Source organism: Rhincodon typus, chromosome 5 (genome assembly GCF_021869965.1).
Source record: "Rhincodon typus isolate 14 chromosome 5, sRhiTyp1.1, whole genome shotgun sequence".
Taxonomy (NCBI): Eukaryota; Metazoa; Chordata; class Chondrichthyes; order Orectolobiformes; family Rhincodontidae; genus Rhincodon; species Rhincodon typus.
Genome location: NC_063336.1, coordinates 51,472,522 through 51,496,861, shown reverse-complemented (window position 1 = coordinate 51,496,861; position 24,340 = coordinate 51,472,522). Strand labels below are relative to the sequence as shown.

General features: G+C 36.6%; 2 protein-coding genes across 2 annotated transcripts in view; one reads left to right on the top strand and one right to left on the bottom strand.

Annotated features, from left to right (window-relative positions):
• Positions 1–24,340, top strand: part of nt5dc1 (5'-nucleotidase domain containing 1) — a 74,170-nt gene that overhangs the window by 39,760 nt on the left and 10,070 nt on the right. The window contains exon 6 of the mRNA XM_048597026.1: positions 5,416–5,497. Coding sequence (XP_048452983.1) covers positions 5,416–5,497 — 82 coding nt within the window. The remainder of the gene's footprint in view (positions 1–5,415; positions 5,498–24,340) is intronic.
• On the bottom strand, positions 12,483–20,791 carry LOC109919583 (collagen alpha-1(X) chain-like). Its single transcript, XM_048597404.1, has 3 exons — positions 20,689–20,791; positions 17,305–17,343; positions 12,483–14,230 (listed from the first exon to the last, which is right to left on the bottom strand). The coding sequence occupies exons 1-3, from the start codon at positions 20,789–20,791 to the stop codon at positions 12,483–12,485; spliced, it is 1,890 nt and encodes a 629-aa protein (XP_048453361.1).

Here is a 24,340-nt window from a genome sequence, read left to right as displayed (position 1 = left end):
GCAGGTTTCGCTGCAACAGTGCATAAGGGTTCGTTATGCAGCACTAAACCTGCAGAATCTACCACTTAGAAGGTCAAGGGCAGCAGACACATGTGAATGCTACCACCTACAAGTTCCCCTCCAAGTGACACACCACTTTGATTTGGAAATATTGCCTTAGCTTCACTGTCGCTGGGTCAAAATCCAGGAGTTCCATACTGGGTGTGCCCACAGTATATGAAACGCAGCGGTTCAAGAAGACAGCTCAAGACCACATTCTCGGAGCAATCTGTGATGAGCAATAAATGCTAGTCTAACCAACAACAGCCACACCCCATGAATAATTAAAACAAAGGAGTTTTCTAAGCTTTCACAGCTTAATTTTTCTAAGCCCTTGATTTCACTGGTCATCTGTAGGAATTTGATTTGGTTGAGTTGAAATCTAGGATGCTACAGATTAAATGTTTTAAACTAAGTTTAAGTTTGCAAAGTAGGATATTCTTATAAAGAAATTTACAGTAGTGTAACCCCAAATTTACAGTTGCTATAAATAGATTTCTGTTTAGTTCAAGAGGAGACAATTGCAAATGAATACTGTAGAAAATAAAAATGAAGTGGTTGGATACATTTTAACCACATTGCGGTGATGAGAATTCCTGTGTCTTGGTTTAGTTTTATTAAAATAAATCTCACTGGACTTGTTGATGCTGTCAAATTGAATCAACCCACGTGAACAAGTTGAGACTTCTCCACCAAAAATCTAATCCATTTTCCATCCAGCGCCCTTATCTCTTGATTCTCTTTGAGTTGAAAGATCTTGTCAAACTCAGCCTTAAATATATTGAAAAGCATCCACAACCCTCCCAGGTACAAAATTCCAATGGTTCAACTGCCGTTGAGCCAGACATTTCTTCACTCATTCAAATGTTGCCATCCCTTATCCTGTACTTGCTACTTTGAGACTCTTCTGGGGCAAGCATCCTCTCATCGGCTACCCTGCCCTCCTGAAAATGGTAATGTTTCACTGAGATCGTTTCTCATTCATCTAACCTGCAGTGTATAGGTTCATTCTACTCGGCCTGTTCTAACAAATAATCCTATCATCTCAGGAATCAATCCAGTGATCCTTTGTTGTAGCCTTCTTTTAAGGAAGGCTATTCTTTCTTAGGTTCAGTGACAAAAACTGTACAAGTCCTCAAGGAATGGACTCGCCGGTGCCCTGTTCAGTTGCAACAAGGCTTCCCTACTCTTCCACTCCATCCCCTTTGCGTTAAATTGCAATATACCATTGTGTTCCGACATGCTAATTATACTTTCATGAGAATTTTTTTCTTGCACAAGAACAACTAAATTTCTCTTAATACCAATACTTAACAGTTCTCCACCCTTTTTAAAAAAAGTGTATTCTTCCTAATCGAATGAATCAACAGTCAGTTTCCCATATTATACTCCCATCTGCCTCCATCTTCCTCATTTTGTTAAATTGTCCAAGTTACAAACTCTGTGTCCTTCTTGTAACTTATTTATCCATTTATTTTTGTTATTGACAAACTTGGATATCATAGACTCTGTTTCTTCATCTAAGCAATTAATGTAGATTATCAATCACAATGGCCTACACATTGGTCCTTGCAGTACAACTACTACAAAATGCTCTTCTATGTTTGTCATACAGTATTTGTCTCTTGTAAAGCCATGTTAACTGCCTTATCAAATAACAATGACCTAAGTGATTAGCTACGATATCTTTAATAATGGATTCCAACATTTTCCTGATTAATGTCAAAGTTATTGGCCTGTATTCCTGCTTTGCCTTTGTCTCCTTTCTTGAAGCGTTGTTTGCATTTGTCACCTACATGTCCACTGGGATACTCCAAAACGTCAGAATTTTAGAAGAATGTACCAGTGTTTCTCAGTATCTCAGCTACCTGTTTAGAACCTTATGACGTAGGCTGTCAGGTCCAGGGAAATGTTAGGTTTCCAGTCCTTTTAATTTCTCAGTTACTGTTTCTTTAGTAATATTAATAACTTCAAATGCCTTACCCTGAGACCATGGCTTGCATTTTCTCTTGCTTTACTGTACCTTGAACTAGGAAGACAGACCTCAATTTTTTTTTTCTAAGTTCTTGGTCATTTCTTTATTTCTCATTATCATCACTCTTATCTCTGTCTCTAAGAAACCCATGTTTACGTTTTCTGCTCTTTTCTTTTTTGTGTACTTAAGTTTTTGGGTCTTTGAAGTTTGAAGGATTATTTGGAAAAATTGGATAACTAGGATTTGACGTTAATTCAGGTCCAATAGTGTATTTGGGATGGTAAGAAAAAGAATGAAAATTATACATTATTTTCTGTCTTCCCCCAGATATTGCCTCCCACAGCACTAAACTGTGTAAGCTGATGCAGTGGTTAGTTATTTAAAACCAGTGTTCTTTATACTGTTGTTGTTGCCTGTTTGTGATTACCATTATCAATTCAAGTAGCTAGAATTGACTTCTAATTGTGAAGACTTTTGTGAGTTACTATTCTAGTAACATTGTTATATTTTGAAACCTTTCCCGACACGATTTGTCAGCATTTGTTTTAATTTGTTACACTGTCATTGTAAGGAATAAATTGATTTCTCTTTTTAATTTATTTAGCATGTAGGGCGGTGTGATGCTACAATAGAAATAGAACAGCCCTAAAACATTTCTTTGCATGTTATTCTAGTTTGAGGCAATGACATAAATAAAATACAAATAAATACAAATAGATTTCAGCATGGATAAATGTGAGGTAGTACATTTTGATAAGAGAATTTGAGAGGCTGCATATTACTTGGAAAATAGTATTCCAGGTGTGGTAAATTTGCAAACACGCAAAACACCCTGAGAGTATAATAGCATAAATCACTCTAAGTAACAACAACGATTAATAACTCCATTTAAAAAATAAGCAAAGTAGGAATTAGAATTTGTTTTAGAGAGGTGGAATCTAAAAAAGTTCTCCTTGAATCTAATCTTGGTTAGATCAAACCTGTGTACAGTTCTGGTTTATACAGTGAGAAAAAGAAGTAGGGAAAGTGGAGATTGTCTAGAAATGAAAACCTTTCCCTTTTGAAAGAGAAGGCTGTGAGTCATTTAATTGAGGGCTTTAAAGTTATGAAGAGAGAGAATGTTTTCATTTGTGGGGATAAGCAAGATGAGACAGTGTTAATTGTCATCAAGAAATCAACTCGCAAATTTCAAAGAAACTTCTTTACCCGGATATTGGAGGAAATATTAATTGATCACCAAAGAAAGTGGTGGAATCGAATACTATAGTGTATTTGAGTGATGGCTTCATAATTATTTGAGGAAGAAATGGCAGAGTTCTATGAGTAATGACAGGAGGAAACTTAAATGAAGCCTAATTGCTGGCATGAACTAGTTGGCTTGAGTAACCAGTTCCTACACTGTGTATCCTTTACAAATATTTCACACCATTATGATCAGATGATTTTAATTCTTTGCATCTTTTTTGGAGATTTGCTGAACAAACATTCAGGTGCAGAATGCAACTTTTTTTTATTGTACACAATCTTTAACCTGTTTTTATAGTTCCATATAAAAAGATAATTTAAAGGAATGACTTGTTTGCTGCTTGCAAGGGAACTTTGAGTTAAGGTGGGCTGCTAAGGGTGATTCTCTACTTATAGGATGTTGTTTTAATTTCTTTCTCTTACTCTGACAGTTCAGCAAGTGTGTCTCACCCTCAAACAGAGATGCTCCAGGCTAATGTATAAACATATACAGCTTAAAACAGCCATGAGCATTTAGTTTGAAAGTAATGCTGGACCAGGGATTGGCTTGTTCCATATTTATTGTATTTTATGACTCAACTCTCAAAGTACCCAAATCTTGCTCTGAAAGCTGCATTCTGTTTAGTTTTATACCTCAGGAAAATTAAATAATTTGTTGGTTTTCTTCCAAGCTTTATCTGATTGGTCTTTGGAGGTTAGTTAGCTAAGTTGACTGGATGGCTGGTTTGTGATACAGTGTGATGCCAACAATATGAATTCAGTTCTCGCACTGGCTGAGGTTACCATGAAGGAATCTCCTCCTCAACCTCTCCCCTTGCCTGATGTATGGTGACCCTTGGGTTAAACCACCACCAGTTGTTTCTCTCTAATGAGAGAGCAATGCTATGGTCTGATAAGACACTGACACCTTTTCATTTGATTAAAGTGCATTCTGTTTCTCCATCCCATAAAGACCACAGTATTTAGTGTGGGCAGAAGAGTGCCTCTGTCCTGCTGGTAGTTAACTAGATATTGAACAGTCAAAGTACATACAAATTGTAGACCACATAAGGTTTGTGGCAACAACAAATCATGTTTCTTAAATTAAATAGCAAATGTCAGCCTGTGAAATTTAGAACTGCATGTTCTCATCTGTGATCATGGAACCAGTTGCAATTTCATAAAGTGCTTTCTGGACTTCTACTATGTCAACAGTAGTGTGTCGAACACTTTAAGTAACTTAAACTTATCGTTCAGGTTATGAATTGACAGTGCAGATGTTGAACTTTCCTCAAGAGGAATAGGGAAGGGCAATGCAGGTAAGAGGACTTTCTGAGAAAACTGCCGTTTGGCTAGAAACTGAAAAATAGAGGCAGACACAAGAGGAAGCAATGTTCAACACTTTTTTTTTGCTTTCTTCAAGCTAGAATACCAATTTTGTAGTGCCTTGAAGCTATATATTCTGTATATCCAGGAGTAAAATTTGATCTGGCAAAAATCCTTCATTTTCCTTGTATTGCATGCATAATGTTAATGCCAGCAATCCTTAACTTGTCATATACCTTGTGCTGAATTTGGGAGTAGGATTGGTGGGAACAATCTGGTGAGTCTTTCTCATGTTGCTCTCTTCTCATTTAAACTATCAGAAATAGACTGGCACAGCAGTTCGCTGCACAATTCAGAAACATGGCCAACAATCGCTGAGACAGTGTCACTATCAGCAGTTTCCCCAAACTGGATTTCATCCCCTTGAAAATATTACTCGAGCTTAAGTTAAGCCACTACTTTGTGCCCAAAAATGTGGTCCCAAAAACTCGAATTTTGCACGTTTATACACGGCCTATTGAATAGGTGAGTCTAAGTATTGCAGACATAACATAATAGGAAGTGTGCATGATACAGAAGATTTATTATTATTTATTAGATGCATAAAGTCAAGTACATTGATTGCTGAGTGTTACAATTTTTAACTTCTGCAACAATTAAAACATGCTAATTATGTTTCGGTATAGTAATTTCCTTTCTGTCCTCCAGATAATTTTTCCATATACAAATATAACCTACAGAATTACATTGATTCTAGCTGCACACACCTTTTTTTAAAAAAAAAAAAAAAAATTTTAAAAAGCAGTTGAACTGATGTGATTTGGGGTGTTTAAACCATTGCTTTCTCACAGAATAGAACTGTGAAGAAATATGAATTCTGGAAGGATGTGATTGCTTCCATAGAATACAATTACAAAGCATCTGCCTTCAAAGGTAAGTCATTATTTTGTGATTCTTAATGCAGAGTTTTATAGAAATTTGTAGGACTCATCATTTTAGATTGCCAACTCTTGTAAAGGCTTCTGGAACTTCATGATGACCCCCTGTAAAACTGTCATCCAGTAAATTGTAGGCAACGTGAAGCTTCATTGTTATGTCTGTTATGGATTTTCTTCTTTTTAATCTCCATTTTGGAATGTTCTTACATTTGTGTTAACGAACATGCTGTTACGATATGGACATACCTTTTTACCAGTCATTAAAAAAGTACTTTGAAGTTTCTTCCATCCAGATGGTATTTAAGCATGTGACTATGGTTGTTAGAAGGAATGTGGATAAAGTTTGCTTTTACAGTCTATTACCAATATGCAGCTGCAACATTCAAGTAGAATGTCCTACCTGTTTCTGCCAGAGAATAATTTCGTAGTAGTAAAATGTCCACTTCCAATGTGAAGGTTTGAGGAACTTCAGCTTGTCTTGCATTACATCTAAATTTTTTCCATTTTTTGTTACATCTGTCTATCACCCCCTGTATATGAATGCATCTTGGCTCATAGAATTACTCTTGAGTTAAATCACTGGGCACATCCTTCAAAGTAAGTGTAAAAAGAAGCCTGAATCAGTTGTCAAATGGTAAACAGTCATTTTTTTGGTGCTAGATTGAAAATTTTAAAGCCGTTTTTACTGGATATTGTCTCTGCAAACAGCATGATACTTTGTTTCTTTGAACCTATTTTTGTGGCATTAAAATATATAACCATGAAATTGAAAATCTTCCATGCTTTCATGTTTTTAAACATTTTCATGATATTTACATTTTAAAGTTCATGAAAGATAATTACTCTAGAATCGTTAATTTTCAGACTTAAAGAAGGAATATATGGTATGGGTTCAATGCTTGTTTTGGTCTTTGATTGTTTGTATTTATTTTCTGGTAGTTGACAGGAAATAGCAATATAAGTAGACATCTACACAATGGGTGTCACTTTCCATGCCCTGAAGAAACGCCACCTCAGACTGTTGCTATTCATTATGTAAACACATTGAATTAGTTTTACTTTGCTACGTAATTTTTCAGCGTGGATGAGTGCATTATGATGGTACATGCGTAATCATGATCAGTCATAACAAATTGTCCTGATACTAACCATAATTGTAACTGCTCAAACTGGAATGACCAAACATCCTTTAACTAAATCAGAGATAGTAGGAACTGCAGATGCTGGAGAATCTGAGATAACAAGGTGCAGAGCTGGATGAACACAGCAGGCCGAGCAGGAAAGCTGATGTCGGGCCTAGACCCTTCTTTGGAAAATTTTCTGAAGAAGGGTCTAGGCCCGAAATGTCAGCTTTCCTGCTCCTCTGATGCTGCTTGGCCTGCTGTATTCATCCAGCTCTGCACCTTGTTATCCTTTAACTGAATTTCTTTTGATTACTTATCAAGTTAAGACTGATGAGATTTTTCTTCCTGCTGTGCCATATTTTGAATAAAATAAAGAAGTAGTAAATTAGATCTTTGTTTTCACCCCTCAATCATTTATCATGTCATATTTTTAATGACAATGGCTTAATGACAAGGGAGATTCTAGCGGAGTGAAGTAATTTATTCTCTCTCAAATATAACATAAAGACAGTAATACAAGATACTTTAATGATGAATAATTTACCCTCCTAGTTGTCAACCACATTACATCTCTTTCTTTTTCCTTCATGTTAAGAAGTTAATGACATTCATAGACTTGATCAGATCTATTGAAAGTAATCGAAATGCTTTCTTTTGGAAATGCCCTACAGTAGACATTTTCTGTTGTAGTCAGTACTTAAAGACAGTTTCTGTAAGTGATCCCACTAAGCTAAGCTTGTCTATATACATATCATTTCTGGTAATGTAATGTTGGTTGGGGTCAAACAGGACCCTTGTGTTACTATGATTTGCCACCTGAAATTGATGTCAGTGTCACAATTTTCTCCACTTCTGTATAATGTGACAGTGCAAGTTAAACTGTAAATTATATACAGTTGGTTTATTAAATGTGATATTTATACAGGTGTTTAAACACTTGAGGTCAATGTCGCACTTGTTATTGGACTGCAGACTGTTTGTTTCTCTGAAAATACAAATGTTAAGATGTCTCGGCACTTTGTTCGAATATTAATATAACACTAAGTCAGCATTTGTGATGCAAGTGTTATGTGGCAGTCATACCTGATAATATCTTCACTGTTGCGAATAGTGCTAAAAGTTAATTTATTGGTCAGTGAAGATGAAAGAACACAATCTTTCATCCCTTTAAGATTATTTGATCATTGCATCAACCTATTAGTGCCAAATATTTGCTTAAAGTTTTTGGACTTATTACAGGAGTGGATTTTATTAGACATGCATCAAATTATTAAATGCATTTCACTGGGAGATGGGTGGGGGATGGCAGGGAATCCAGGCAAATTTTAAAGAAGACTTGGAATGGTGTTCAAATGGACAAAATGCATGCAATACTGAATAAGTTGGTTTCTTTAGTGGAGATTGAAGTCACCTTTTGAGTGTGTAAGTTGACTAAGAGGACAAGAGAAAAATTGAACCAAATGTAGTATAGTCATGAAAAACAGAAGGAAACGTGGGTGGTAATTTTAAGTAAAATTCTCCCGTTCATAGTGATGGTAGGCAGATTGATGAACACTTGCCTTGGGCCGAAGAGGACATTGAAATTGTCCCCAATCTGATTTGCAACAAGAGGTGGTTTTGGCAGAAGTGAAAAGCAATGATTTTAACTTTCCTCATATTCAACTGGATGAAATTTTGATTCATTCCTTAAAATTTGAGGGCACAGATGTGGCCACATCAATTAGGAAAATGGTGGATAGTTTGATCTGTGTCCTCTGTGCATATTGAAAATGCCTGTAGGTGGTGTCACTGAACAGCAACCTGCAAATGATAGAGGAAGAATTTTGGGCAGTCTAGAAATGTCAGTGTTTAGCAAGGGTGGAATCATTCCTAGATGTGAGCATGTAATATGAAACTGGATAAGAAAGAAGTTTGCCTAATTCTATGGATATGCTTTGGAGCTAGAGGGCCAAATGTCTGGTGCATGTGATGATTGTCATCAATATGACATGCTGTGGAAATATCTAGAAGGAAGACATAACACCAATATTATTTAAATAAAGAGTAGGTTACGCTTGTGTAGAAGAATGAAGCCCGAGTAAGTTGTGTAGCTGGATGACTGGCTGATCAGTCACAGTCAAGTTTTAGACCTAATATTCTAACTTTAAGTTGATCTTACTGAGTTCAATAACTTCACTTTGAGCCTACCTTTGCCCATCACACTTGATCTTCACATAGTCACAGCTCTCAATAGCTGCATGTTTAAGTGTAAACTTGGTTATGACACTTTTAATGGAAAATAGTGTTTAATCATTTGAAAGAAACTGGTGGTAATTTAAATCTAAATAAAATTCATGTGATTAACCTGACATGTTCTGACATTTTAACTGTGCCATTGAAAAATATTAGAATTTCTGGTTTGTTTTGGCTGGATCACAGGGAAGATCAAAGACTTCTGACTTTTTCTACAACATGGATCCTAGTAAGTTGGACTGAATCATATCATTACAAAAGATTTGTATGACTCAAAGAAAATTCTCATGGTACCATCCAGGAACCTTTCATATGGAATTAATAGCTTAATAATGGTTTAACCCTTTTAAGGTGGCTGGTATTTCTGTAATATATTTTAAATGGTTGTCTGGTGGAGCTAGTCTTCCAAGTACGTGCTTTTAACAAGTGACCTGCTGGATACAGGCATTAGGCAATTTAAAGCGGCTGTCCATATTTTTAAATTTACAATAAAATACAAAACCTGAAGCACATTGAAAAATATAATCTGAGTTGATGAAGACTCTTTCTTTGTGAATGCTTCCTTAATTCCTGGAAGTCATTTGAGAGATTTGCCCACTCTTCCTCGCCTTTCATCACCTCCCTCCTTCTCCTTCCGTAAAGGTTTTGAAAAAAATAATCATCAGGGCCATAGTGTAATAATTCAGAGATTTAAACCGAGGATATGTATGTCTGCAGTACTAGCATCAAGATTAGAATTATCATGTGTAGTAATTGGTCATTGCAGCCTGGAGATGCGTTCTGATATAATTAGTGTCCATTGGAGTTGGACTTTTCTTACTGGCACCTTTTGCCCTCCAGCTGTATCATAGAATCCCTACAGTGTGGAAACAGGTCATTCATCCCAACGGATTCACGTCTCCCGTCCGAAGAGCATTCCAACCAGACCCCTCTCCCCACCCCCTCCCTATAACGCTGCATTTCCCATGGCTAATCCACCTAACTTACAAATCCCTGGACACTATGAGCAATTTAGCATAGCCAGTTGACCTAACCTGCGCATCTTTGGACTCTGGGAAGAAATTGGAGCACCCAGAGGAAACCCACGCAGACAAAAAACAGTCACCCGAGGGTGGGATCGAATCCGGGTCCCTGGCACTGTAAGGCAGCAGTGCTGTCCACTGAGCCATTGTGCATTATATGATGCAACATATAATGCAAGTGTCATGCGATACAATACAAGTATCAACTATAAATTGCAAATGCGCTATTTTGCCTATTCGATTGAAACTGCATACTTTGTTCATTTGATTAACAAGAAATTGGAGATCTTTTGTATAAAAAAAATTTAACAATCTTGATGAAATTTGAAGAATGAAAGTTTTTTCTTTTGCTGTGATTCATGAAGATGATGACCTTTGCAACCTATTTTGTACTGTTGCAATTCCCAGTTTGGTAAATAAGAGAAATGACTAAAATTCATCTACACAGTTTTACTTGAGAAAAATACCTTGAACCCGTTGACAGCAGTATGCCTGACTTGACTTGTTTCATCTCATCTGCTGAAACCCTCACTGATGCCTTTATAAACATTAGAATTGATATTTCCAAAGCACACCTGACTCATGTCCCGTTTTCTGCTCTGCATTAATTTCAGGTCATCCAAACCTCTGCTGTCTGTACTATAACTTGCAACTCGGTCTGTTCGTTGTACCTCCCTAGTTGCAAGTCTACAATGACTCCTTGTGAAGCAATGTCTTAATTTTAAAATTTTAACCCATTTTCAAATCCTGACGTGGATTTGTACCTCCCTTTAAATTCATCCATTCCCAAAATCCTCTGAAAATCTGTAGTTCTTATAATAAAACTCTTATTTGTTTCTCTTAAAGTCCTCTAATTTCATTCACTCCCCCATTGGTGGCCGTGCCTCCTTCGATCGGTGTGTTGAGATATGGAATGTTCTAACTACACCTCTCTGCTTGTCAACCTCACCTTCCTTCTTTAAGATACTTTGTTAAAACCTACCTCTTTGACCAATTGTTTGGTATCTTCTCGTCCAATGTTATCTTGGCTTGGTACTAAATTTTTTATAATGCTCCTGTAAATCAGTTTGGGAAAGATGTTACATAAATTTAAGCTGTTGATTTAAGAAAGAGCATTGGCAACGCTGTTAAATGCCAAAAAGTGAAATTTGGTGAGGGTATGTTGTGATTATGTAATAATTGGACAAAGGAATAACTTCCAGCTATAGTTTTCTGACAGTGATTTATCCTAAAGTAAGATATACTGTCAAAGAAATGCACTCCTATGGTCTGGTAGGTCTATGACACATTTCTTTTTTTATCTTTTTTAACTTGTGTAGTATTAAAATTATTTTTCAATATTTAACTTTGTGTAACGATCATGCAAGTGAGATGTTAAGGACTTTTGTTTATAAGAATGGCTATATTGTTCAACTCAAAATTCTGTCATGGGTTTATGGTTTCAGTGCTGCGTTTATGCAACCAGGCGAACATGGGCTTTGTGTTAGAAGAGACACACTTTGATGGCTAAACTAAACCGGAAGACCATTTTGAAATGAAATAGCTTTCATTTCTTTCATAGCTGGATTGTTCTATGCCCTAAAAAATTTGACAAGCCTAAATACATCATATTAATTTTGGAATTAAGTTCTGCAGTTTGTTTTGTGTAATTTTAGAAGGCAAGCCTAGGCTTTACAGATTTAGTACAGTGATATGGTTTGATTGTTGGAAATTTTGACCCTTTTCTCTTTGGAGAGTAAAGGAGGGCAGAACTAAATTTTCTGACTGATTTCTTTTCGTTCAGTAACAAGTGGTTCCTTAAATAACATATGAGGAGTTTTGGAATCCTCCAGAACATTTCAGTGTATCAAATAGACATAAGATGATATTAATCCTTAGAATGTAATACTATAGATTATATTAACAGAAATAATTCTTGTGGTGCCTCGTAATTTTCATTGAAGCTGTTTGGAATTCAGAGATACCACTGACCATATAGAGGAGAAGTAAGTAGTAAGGATTAATAAGCTGGTAAAAGCAATGTCAGATGCTGGAGATCTGAAATGAAACCAAAGTTGTTGGCAGTCCAAAATGACACTTTTGCAATGCCCAAGGAATATATTTCTGTTTTTATTTTAGTTTTTGAGCTGGTGTTGCTGAGTGAACTGATTGATCCACTGCCTATTGTACATATCATTCTTGTGTACTAAGTGTGATAAACTTAATAAATTCTGTGAAACTTGTAAATTCTGTGATACTTGCACCTGGAATTGTTTCATAACTAGTAAGGGATCACAGACTTTAGATTGGCTTTCTCAACTCACTTTATAATTATAATTGATTTAAGTTTTAGATTAAAATTACATTGAATAAACTTTACTATGATAACCAGAGAATTCTGTTTCTAGTAATTTTATTGACATGGATAATGGTAGCAGAACAAACATTGTTCTTAAAAACTCAATTATCTGTGAAAACTCACAATAATTTGACTGCTTTTAGGTTTGTTGTTTTATTTTTAAATATCTCTAATCAAGTTCTTTTGTCTTTCAATCACATCAAAGCCACAATAAATTTGGTTCCATCATCCATTTCGAGTTGCACTTGCTTCAGTTGATATGCATCAAGATGGAACAATTAGGTACCCTGAGAAGGAAGAACTTTTCTTTTCAGATGAATACAAACCATTGAATTCTTCTGACAGTAACTTAATGTAAACTTTGTCTTTCTTGCGTAAGCTTATTATAGCACTACCTGAGGCCTGATCGATGTAATCTTTTTTATAGTCATCGAATGTATACATTATGGCTTCTTCATTTTTATATAATCCAACCCAAACACTCGCTCCTTTGACATGTATGTGATAAGAAAATTGATAGATGCCAGGTATTTTGCATGTAAAAATCCCAGTTGATGGATCATAATTATCATTTGAATTGATTAATATTTTGTCAAACACCACTGGTTGGTCTGTCGATGAAAATGAATGAGAGAGAATGGCTGTAAATGCTGGTATTTTATGCTTCTCTGATTGCACAACCACTTTTCCAGGTGGTCCTGGTGGACCAGGACGTCCTGGTGGACCTGGAGGTCCTTCCCGTCCAGGTGAATCAGGTACATCACCTGATATTTTTCCATAATAATTACCTGGCATACCTGGGGGACCAGGCGGGCCAGGTTCCCCTCTTTCGCCTGGATTTCCAGGAGATCCTTGATATCCAGGTAGACCTCTTGGACCTTGTGGTCCAGCAGGCCCTCTCATTCCTTCTTTTCCAGGGTACCCAGGTGACCCTGGAGAACCTGGGCTACCTGATTTACCAGGTGATCCTGATAGTCCTGGGTCACCCTTTTGACCAGGAATTCCTTGTTGACCCTCTGGGCCTGGTCTACCTGGAAGTCCTGGAGATCCTGACTTTCCTGGTGCACCATTTGGCCCTGGCTGTCCCTTTGGTCCTTGAAGCCCTTGTGGACCTGGTGGCCCTGGATTACCTTTTGGTCCTGGTGCACCATTTTGCCCTGGATTCCCTTTTGGACCTTCCTGGCCTGGTGGGCCTTGTGGTCCTCGTGGTCCTTGTGGTCCAGGTTGACCTGGCTCTCCCTTTTTCCCAGTTTTTCCAGGATAACCATTTGAGCCTGCAGGGCCACGCTCTCCTCTGGGTCCTGGATTTCCAGGTTTACCAGTGCCTGGCATTCCTGGTGCTCCCGGCGAACCTTTTTGACCCTGTGAGCCCTTTGGTCCAGGAGATCCGGGTGATCCCGGTTCTCCTTTAGGTCCAGGGGATCCATTTCTTGATTGTCCAGGTGGACCTGGTGGCCCTTTCTGGCCTTGTGCTCCTGGCTTTCCTTGTGAACCGGGCGCGCCTCTCTCCCCATTGGAACCTGGTTTACCAGGAGGCCCGGTTTTTCCAATTCCTTTTGGTCCAGACGGACCTGGTGGCCCTCTTGGTCCTGGAGCACCTTTTTCACCTGGTGCCCCTGGAGCCCCAGATCCCTTTTCTCCCTTTGGGCCTGGTTGACCTGGACTTCCTGACTTGCCTTTCGGTCCAGGTGCTCCTGGTGATCCTGGTGCCCCTTGGGAGCCTGGTTTACCAGGAATTGATAATCCAGATGGGCCAGGAGGTCCTCTTGGTCCTGTACTGCCTTTTTCTCCTGGTTTCCCAGGAGCTCCTGTGTCACCTTTCTCTCCGGGAGATCCCTTTGCACCTGGCTTTCCTGATGCTCCTGGAGCACCTGGTTTCCCAGCAGACGACTGTCCTGGTGGTCCTCGTGGCCCGGAGCTGCCAGGAGCCCCTCGCGGTCCGATTCCTGGATCTCCTGGTGGACCTTGTGGTCCTGGTGGACCTGGGTAACCTCGTGGCCCTCTTGATACTCCTTTTAGTCAAAATAAAAAGAAAAACGTGATTTAGAATTTGCTTTCTTCATGCTAATTCATTTCATTTGGCTACTTTAATTTTAATTGACCATGGTGGGTGTCATGGTCTGTGAAATGTCTTTCATCAAATGCCAAGCACTCTTTTCATGCATAAACTCAGATTTTTAATGAAAAGAAGACACCTATTCTGCTTTAAAAGTGTACCTTAATCACAAACCCATTGCGGCTCTGGCATGATACTGATTCTCGTTCTCAGAGTGATCCAAACGTACATTGCATTTATTTTGCAAGCAGTCACCTTGTGAGGAGCAAGCAGAAGTTTATATATTTCTATTTAACATAAAGGAATTGTTCAGCATAATCTCTTTGCTGTTTACTATATGTCTCCATTAATAAAGGTCAGGATATTCTTGTGTTTTCTTGACTGCTTACTATTCTAATTTATTCCTAATTCCTAATATTTCTTGGGATCTCACTTTGTATTATTTCAAACAAACAGTAAATTAGATCCACCAAACTCTTTTCTTCAAATATTAGTTTTATTATGTTAACGTTTTTGATTAAATCTGTTCAAGTTATGCATTTGATGTCATAACAACTAGCCTAACTACATTTGGATCACTAATGTTAGATCACTCAAGTTTGTATAGTGATGTAAAATATTATTTATAATATTAGTCTTCAAATTTAATGAGTTTTTTTCCAGAATATTGGCACTGATAGTCACACTATAAGTACAAATTGTTGATGTGTGGTATCATGAGTAGTAGTCAGGGTTCTGTGGGTTGACCACTTATCTACCTGTCCAGGCCTCCATGGCAGCTGACATTGCAAGTGTTACCTTTTCTTCCAGATCTGTCCTCACGTCGACATCAAAATTAGTACCACTCCCACTTTTCTTTTTAAATGATGGTTGACAGCTTTAGCCTTGAATAGCTGCTCCATCTCTAACCTGCTTTTCCTCTTCAAATATCCATGTTCATCTTCCCCTTAGCTATATGTCTGAATCTTTCAAATCCATATTTTTCCCCGTTTACAACACTGACATGGTTGCAACAAAAATCATGTATTTTTGTGGAAGTGTTTTCAAGGAGTTATAATCCTTGAGGGAAAATGGATCATGGGGTATGAGGAGAAAATGGCAACAGGGTACTAAATTAGATGGCCAACCACGATCATATTGAATGGTGGACTAAGATTGAAGGGCTGAGTAGTTTCTTCTCCTATTTTCTATGTTTCTATGGTCAATTGTCCCTCCTTTCACACTTGTGCAATCTTTGACACTGGTCTGCTGCATCCTCCTCCAAAGCCTATCTTTTGTTATTGAAAAATCACAGAAATGTCATGGCATAGAATGAAGCCATTAAGCCCAATTGTGTCTACACTGGCTCTCCAAATGAGCATCGTGGCTTAGTGTTATTCTCTGCATATTCCCCATACAGGTAGTCCTTCTATAATGTGATAGTTGTGTTCTTGTGTGACCTTGCGCTATAGAATATAGAGTTATAGGGAAATTGCTACACCTGTACAGCAGAAAGTTCGCGTTGTGCAAACAGCGTCCATCACTTATCAATTGCGTTACAGCCAATTCACATTAACGAAACATGCATTGTAGTAGAATTATCTGTACCCTTACACACTATTTACATTTATTTAATCATCTTTTGTTCTCTTAATGTGTGGACACACATGCGCACACAGATATAATATCTATTGTGATAAAATAGCTTGACACTGAGAGACTTCATAATGTACTGCTTTACACCAGAAAGCTCTCGATTCTGTATATAAAATACATGGACTGCAGCAATTTAACTAAAATTGAATAAGTTAGTTTTGTGAATGGTTGAATGTCAGAACTTACCTACTACGTTTGTAGGTAATACTTTGGTTTAGTTTTAGTACTAAATGTCTCAGTCTTATCTGATAAAATGATAACTGCTACAATATATTAACAGGTTGTGGCTTGCACTGAATTCATATCTGCATGCAGTTGTCATCTGTCCCATATTGGAGTGAGCCTCATTTCTGTGTGGCTGTTCTACAGTCATTAATCATGGTGCTGAAATTAAAGCTTAGCAAAAACTTGCTTTTATTTTTCCAGTGGGACTGTATATTTTTAGTTCCCTTTCTGCTGGAAACTAGTCTACTGATTAATGTTCCTCATTGAGGCTCATTCTTTAATTTTGCTACTCTGCAAGACATGTTGGATAATTTATCTCATGTCTTTGTTCAATTTATTTTTTGCAGATTTTCTAAATTTTTAAATTTTGTCTAAGATTCTCAAGTTTGTCTTATTTAATTCAGTTCACTTTCTTCCCACACTTCATGCAGTTTATTAGAAATAAAGATGTAAAAGGTATTACTTTTATGTTTTATCTGGTTTAATTTTTTATTCATGTTCAAATATTTCTGATTACCGATTATAGTATAAACAAATTCTCCTAATTCTGGACAAAATTGACAACAACCTTTTTATTCTGGTAAAGAAAAAAATACTGGAATTAAGGTGAAGAATTATGATTTCTAATGTTACGTGTGAAGAAGTTAATTTTTATTTAATTTCATCGAAATGGATTTACTTGGATGAATTTTGTGTATTTGCACCAATTGCACAAATGATTCATGACAATTCATATAAGTGCGGAATCCTAAATTACTTGAGTTACAGGGTGTGTGGAAGTATTATAACTATTTTCAAAAAGGTGTCACATTCAACACATTGTAATTCCAGCAGAATTCAATGGTCACTGATTACATTTGATATGTATTTGAATCCATACTTGGATGTTTGGCAGTAATTACCCTGCTTGCTTTATCAGGAAGATTTAAAGCACCATGTAAGAGAATCAAATGTAATTTTTCTTTGGGGCTTCAAAGATTATTAGTTAAATTGGTTAAGTACACTGCAGTATTCTGGACTATTCTACCATGAATTAATTGAGTTTTTTATTATTTAGTTAAAACTTTTGTGATGTATTCAGTATTCATAACAAATTAATATGAAATTCGATGGATCTGCAGCATCATCCTTGTTATTTGCCTCAGGGTCCAATAGTATCTTTTTACTTACCTTCAGAACTGTCGGAATCATCTCCGTCTGAATCACTCCCTGTTTTAAAAAATCAATAACCATAGTCAATGAATCTTAAAGTTTAATGATTTTAATTTGACATTTAAAAAGATGAAGAAGTTTTTGCAACAAGATTCATCATCTGCATCAGATATTTCTTTAAAGCGTACAATTATAACAGAAAACCAAAGTCACCTACTCTAATTAATTGCAATACTGTTCTGCACATTAGGTGCATAGAGAGCTTTAGGAAACAGCATAGTAAACACTATCAAACTCGTATTGGAAAATAGCAGAAAAAGCAAAATGAATAGATTAGATGCATGTTTAAGCACAACTTCTATTTAAATATTTAGTAGACATTTAATCTTGGCATTTTCAATGGAAGTTTTCAACTAAATTGCAATCAAAACAACAATTTGTGTTTTTTTTTTTAAATCGGGGCTTCCCAAAGTGGCAATGCGGTGGGGTGAGATCAGGCCCCAATGGGCTTGCAAGTGAAATTTTGGGGATGAAAACACTGAGGCAGCAATAGCAGACTCCCCTTCACCCTGTTGTCATAGATCCTCTTTCTCACCATAATACTGCTTTATCCAGCCGCTTTTATCATGCAAAACATCACAAGGCAATTATGAAAACTAAACAGTTGTTTTGTTTACTACTACTACTGTGTACAAATCTACAGGAACTAAAATGCCAACATGGATCATTCTTATAACAATTTAATAAAATTAAGTTGGTTACACATATTTATTTTAGTTTGAAACCAAGTAGATGATGCCACTGGGGAATGAAGGTTTTCTTATACGTTTGCTGTTTTGGGATTCAGTGCCTCTTTTTAAGATTATTGTCACCCAGGTATGGGCTGATCAGGATAAAGTTCCGTTATAAATTTCTTTTTGCCAGTTCTGAAGAACAGTCATATTCGGTTCAAAACATTATCTCGATTTCTCTCTCCTACCCCTAACTCAATATTATGTCTGATCTCTAGTTATTTTATAGAGTAGCCATACAAAAACCACTTTTCAAATAATTTTACTTTTTCACACCTATTAACATCTGAGTGAATGCGTCATTTTGATCCAAGATTATTTTTTGACTTGGTTGAAAATTAGGTTTTCGTTTTTATTCTCCGACCTAGCTTTGATTCACTCATAACCTTGTCTCCTTTTGCCAATTGTGGCCCACCCTTTTATACCATTTTATTACAGCTACTTTAAATAGATTGTTTTGATTGAAGGCAGGAAAACTGAACTTACTAAGCAGCCTGAGTTTGTGTTCCTGACTGCATTGTTTAATTGTACTATTTAAATCACTTTTATAGATTTCATTGTCACCACAAAATTTGCAACTTTACATTTTGTACACTGCTTAACATTATAGAAACAAATCCTTCTTCAAATAATTGCTCATTGGATCTCAATATTCACATTTTTTCACCCCGAGGTTGGTAATCAAATATTTTTCAAGATGAATGCTATTTTATGTTGAATGCTATTCCACATTAGTGATAAATTGCTCCATCTTTATATTTACAATAAATACAGCTGTCATACATAAGATTTGAATAGTAACCATAAGCAGTCACTTTTAAGTATTCACCATTCCCTTGCATGCAAAGCAAGGGATATTTTCTTAGTAATGTGCAATTGAGCAAATCGGCATACTTAGATTTAAATGTTTGCTCTACCTAAATATTAAGGACTGCATGCATTCAATGTGCTTTTCTTTGCTTTCATCTGTACATATATGTTAGTAGATTGCTTGTGGCATTGCTGTCAGAATTAGACTGATTAGGATTGTGTAACACTATTTCTAATAGAAAATATATATGACGCAAGCAGTGTGCGCTATCTGGATAACTTTAACAATATTATTATTCACCTAGTTTCATAAGTCAGGTAATTTGTCAAATAGATGGTATAAAAAACCTGAGCATGTTCAAACAGAAAATGCTTGTAAATGTTACAGTATCTTGTATCTTGCTACTTATTCAATGTATTAAAACACCTGAAGTGGGAAAACATTTTAATGGATACTTCCACTGTATTCTTAGAAACGAATACATTTTAATTTAGAGGTGTGAGATGTGAATTTTTGAATTATTTATGAAATCTCAAATTTCCTTTCCAGAAAAAATATTGCAATCAAAATACATTGTGTCCAGGATTATGCTCAGTAGACGGTTTTCATGAATCTTCATCAATTTAGGGACGGTACCAGCTGTATAAATGAGCTAATCCTGGACTTTCTGAGGAAGGGTCACCGGACCCGAAACGTTAATTCTGTTTTCTCCTCCACAGATGCTACCAGACCTGCTGAGCTTTTCCAGCAACTTTGTTTTTAATCCTGGACTTTAATGGAGGGACATTTGGAAACTAAAATAATTTGTGTGAACCTTACTTAGTGGTCTGTCCTGAGCAGCATGAAAGAAAGGTTAAAAAGAGGTCTAAGCCACACCTGTTGACGCATCATGCATTGAGAGTATTGCCCAGAAAACTTGAAAAGTGGATGGTGACGACAAGAAGTGGCAGTGGAATTAAATGATGCAACCACATTGTTAGCACCCTCAATCACAGCACCAAGTCTAAACCTCTCACCCTGAGGTTGTGCTGCATCTAATTTACCCATTTGCCTGCTCCAAGTGCTTACAGCTTCCCTACTTTTAAGACCTTATTCTCCCTTTTCTTGATGTGCACACTTGCTTTATGAAAATTACCATATATTGTTAAAGTTCATTGAGCATAGGCTTCCTCTGCCCATAATTTTTCCCATTTAAGAATAGCTGGGAGTTAAAACGGATATCTACTCTCCAATCAAAATGAGTAAAGTGAAGACAGGTTCCATTATCCAATGATGTTTTTGTATGGTGTGTGTGTGTCTACGTTGCATGTCTGGAAACTGAACCTTTTCTGAAATGTTAGTGTGTATGCATATATACTGTATAATGTAGATATGGAATACTATATTTCAATACTTTGTAGACAAATATGCATATTTTGTATTGCAGAGCTATATTTTTGAGTATATAATTGACGCGTGTATAATATGGACTGTACGGTAAAAGCTGAAGACAAAATAAGGTGAGAAAATGTGTGATAAAATGGTCGACATAGCAGCAAGGAAACATGATGAGAGGTTTGCACAGAAGAATGAATGAATTGAAGAGATCAAAGAAACTTGTATAGAAACTTGTCTGCACATTTCACCTGAACTTTTTAAAGAAATGTACAGTATATAATAAATGTACACAAATTCTTTAAATGTAAATAAGTTATGAATGAAGCTGGCTACCCCCTTATACAATATAGGCATGCCTCATTTTGCCGCGTTGTCTTACACAAACCAGTAAAGGCAGCGACCCTAAATTAAGTTTAAACTTACCACCATGACCTTTCAAACGTTGATGTGCGGCATTGTATCCCATTCCATGGATCACGTTCAGTGTAAGCAATAACAGAAACACAGTGATTTGTTTTGAAACCATCGTTGTTGATCTGATCTGTAAAGAGTGAATAAAATCATGATGAGCATAAATGGAAAAAGTTATTTAGCTTAACTGTATTTCGTAGAATTTCAAGAACTGAACACTTGAGTGGAATGATTGAAGTTACTTTGAGATTCAAATACGTGTATACAAATTAAGAAAGTATTTTTGTTCTTCTTTATGTATGACTTTATAGATAGCTATAACATTTTGGGTAAGGAATTTAATGCTATTCAGATCACATTTTGCTTAATACCTTAATGCTGCATGTGTGCTGTTTTGTCAATCTTACCTAGTCACATCCCACGACAGGAATGTGAAGTGTACAGGACGCGCTGATTTATTTATTGTTGTGCTCTGTAAAAGTAAACTGTTGTGGTAGTTTACTGCAAACATACACAAAAGTTAACCTCTGCCTTCCTTGATCTTTTCCTAAGTCAGCATTATTGTAAAATTAAAGCTAAAACATACCAGCATATTCTGATTTCAGAGCCTTGCTTCAGTTCAGTATCCCTCACGGGTTAGTCACTGAAATAATGCAGAGATTGCTGAAGGACTGTCTTCTAAACAGATTGTGCATCATATTTATATCTGTAAACTTTTAGCTCTGCGCAAGTAAAATTTGTAACTCCTCCCTTTCAAAACACAAGTGCTAATTATACATTTTTTTTTTATACATAACATTTTGATGCAAGAAACTTGTATGTCAAGCTAGTGGGTTGTTTGTGGCGAAAGCTTCCTTGCCATCTTCGAGATTGGTAGCTATCTCATGTAGAGGTCTTCAAATCCAAATGTGAAACAGGTAATTAAAAAAAGGAAATTGGGAAGCTTTTTTTAAAATTAATTAAGTCATTCATGTTGACCAACTTGGAGTACATATTTTTCATGACCATTTATAAAGTAATAGTTCAGTTTTTTGAAAAAACTGAATAACTGTGGATGCTGTAAATCAGAATCAAAAACAAAAATTACTGGAACAGCTCAGCAAGTTTGGCAGCATCTGTGACGAGAAATCAGTTAACGTTTCGGGTCCGGTGACCCTTCCTCAGAAGGGTCTGAAGGACGGTCACTGGACCCAAAACGTTAACTCTGATTTCTCAGTTCAGTGTTTTTGATCGTTTTACCTAGACATCATTTTACTGTTTATCAACTTTGTATGGTATCTGCACTTCAGCTGGTTGAGCAAGATATTGCTAAAGTAGAGGGTAAATAACCAAGTTCGCAGACTGTAGTTAACATCAGTTATTGTACATTTTATTTGTGAACAAAGTACATTTACTGAAAACCTATTTTATTATGTTGTTACGAATCCAAAGATTTTCTTTTCCTGAAAGATAGGTTTGAAAATTCAATACAGCATAGTAACAAAACAGTGCATTGCAGAGGGAAAAAGTTCTGAATTTGGGCAAATAGGAACTGGGGTGCAGTTGGAAGAAGGAATTACTGTTTGCCTTCTGTACATCCAGTAGTTTGTGTTACAGATAAATACTTTAACCTACTGGCAGCTTAAATTAGTTCAGATATCTATTTTGAAATTTTTAAGCTGAGCTGATTAAATACATAGCCTAATTAAATAAATGAAACAATGGCTATTTTGGAATAGCAGTGCTGTCAGCCTGCTGCAACAGCTTTTCTTTTTGGAAGTTTTTGGAGATCTTTGTGATCCCAGACAAACACGTGCATCTACACATCTGCTGTCTGTTGTCTTCAGGAACTTTAGATATGTTTAGATTTAAAAGTGCAGATATTACAGGTATCAAGGAGGGTGATGGTTACGTGGGCATTTAAATCCAGGAGGCTGTCATATCCTTTTTTTGGGAGGTGGTAAATATCTGACTAGTGATTAGCAGCAGCAGACTGACAGCGAGCAAGGCAGTTAAAAGGGTACCATTTATCATGGCCGTGGTTAGGAAAATTCTGCTTTCAAGGTGTTTGATTCTAATGAAACACAGATATTGTAAAGCAAAGGGTAGTCTTGATAATAATTGAAGGCATAGGAACTAGGTTCACTCTGTAGACAAATATTGGGTTGGAAGATGTTGATGTGAGTAGTTTGTAGTACACTAACAATAGTTTTGCTGTTAGGCAACTTATTAATTGAAGGAGCTTATAGCAAAGCCAGCACACCAGTTTGCTTTAATTTTCATATTTGTAACCTTTACTTGTTACAAATATGCTTATACATATGGATATTTGGACTCAAAGTTTACTAAAACCAAGACAGAACCAGTCAGACAGAACTTAAACCCCAACAGTTTATTTGTATATATTTCAACTTCATGATGCACTCAAGTGTTAATGTACTTTCACCCAAGTTACACTATCCTTCTGAATCCATTGCGTCTGTATGTTACACTATAAAAATTTAACAAACACTTCATCATTCAACCGTTAAGTAGAGAGACACTCGAAGGTGTTTAATTTAGTGACTGACCAGGTCACACTTGCCTTGGTGCAACAAAAAATTCTTCAGATCTATTCACAGCTGATAGATGGGATGAGGGCATGGCTCCTGGTGATTGTTTGACCTACCACTGTTGCACAGCAGCTCTCAAAATCTGGCGCCATAGCTTTACCTATATTCCAGATGGCCAAATCCATCATATAAAATTTTGTTTTTAACTCTTGGCTGTTGGTTTGACCATGTTGAACCTAGTAAATGTCTTTATGTAAAAACCAAATAGATTGGAAATTCTTAGATGTGTTAGCATCTATGGGCCAAAAGCCCAAGTTGCCATTTGGGTCTGTGACCTTCAGTGGGAACATAGCCAGGCTGCAAAGCTGGTGGCTTTTCATTTAATCTTGCTTATTTCAGTTGTAAAAGTAGCGTAGAAGTTAATTCACCAGCTTGAAAAGAAGCAAGGATTTTGGATTAAGTGATCATAACAATTTGCTAACAGGCCTTGTGAACAATTTTAAACTTAGTAATTGACAGTGGACAAGCTGCATAAATTGAAACATCTGCAAGTTCATTTCAAATATTAGAGGTAGAATGTTCTTCTAGAACTAGCCATTGAGAACAGTTTGAGATAATATGGGGAAGGAAGGGCCGGATTTGATCAACAACAGAAGGTATGTGTGAAGGTCTCAAGAAGTGAATGGTAGGTGAATGGTATCAAAGGTAGAATTTCAAAGTGAACCTTTACAAGGCAAAAGAGCTTGTCAATAATCAATCCAGATTACCTTTGAGAAAGTAAAAGACTTTGGGAGACCTCAGTGCAGTAAGTGATGGAGAAAAACTCCAAAGGCTGGATCCATGCTGACATTTTTGGATAGTTTGAGAGGTCATGAAGATGTACGGAACATAAAACATGAGGGAATAAGAAAACAAAAGGGCTGTTAGTGCATACTCTGCCTAATCTAGATCGGTACCTGTTGCTTATTGCAGTTGTATGGTTTTGCTTGTAACTAAAATGTAATGTTCCATTTTAATTTATGATTACACTCTATGTGCCAATTTTGTTATTTTCAGTTGATCCTGATCTAAAGACTATGACATTTCCACAATCATTCTTGGTAAGCCAACTATGAGCATTTTTCTGCTTTGTA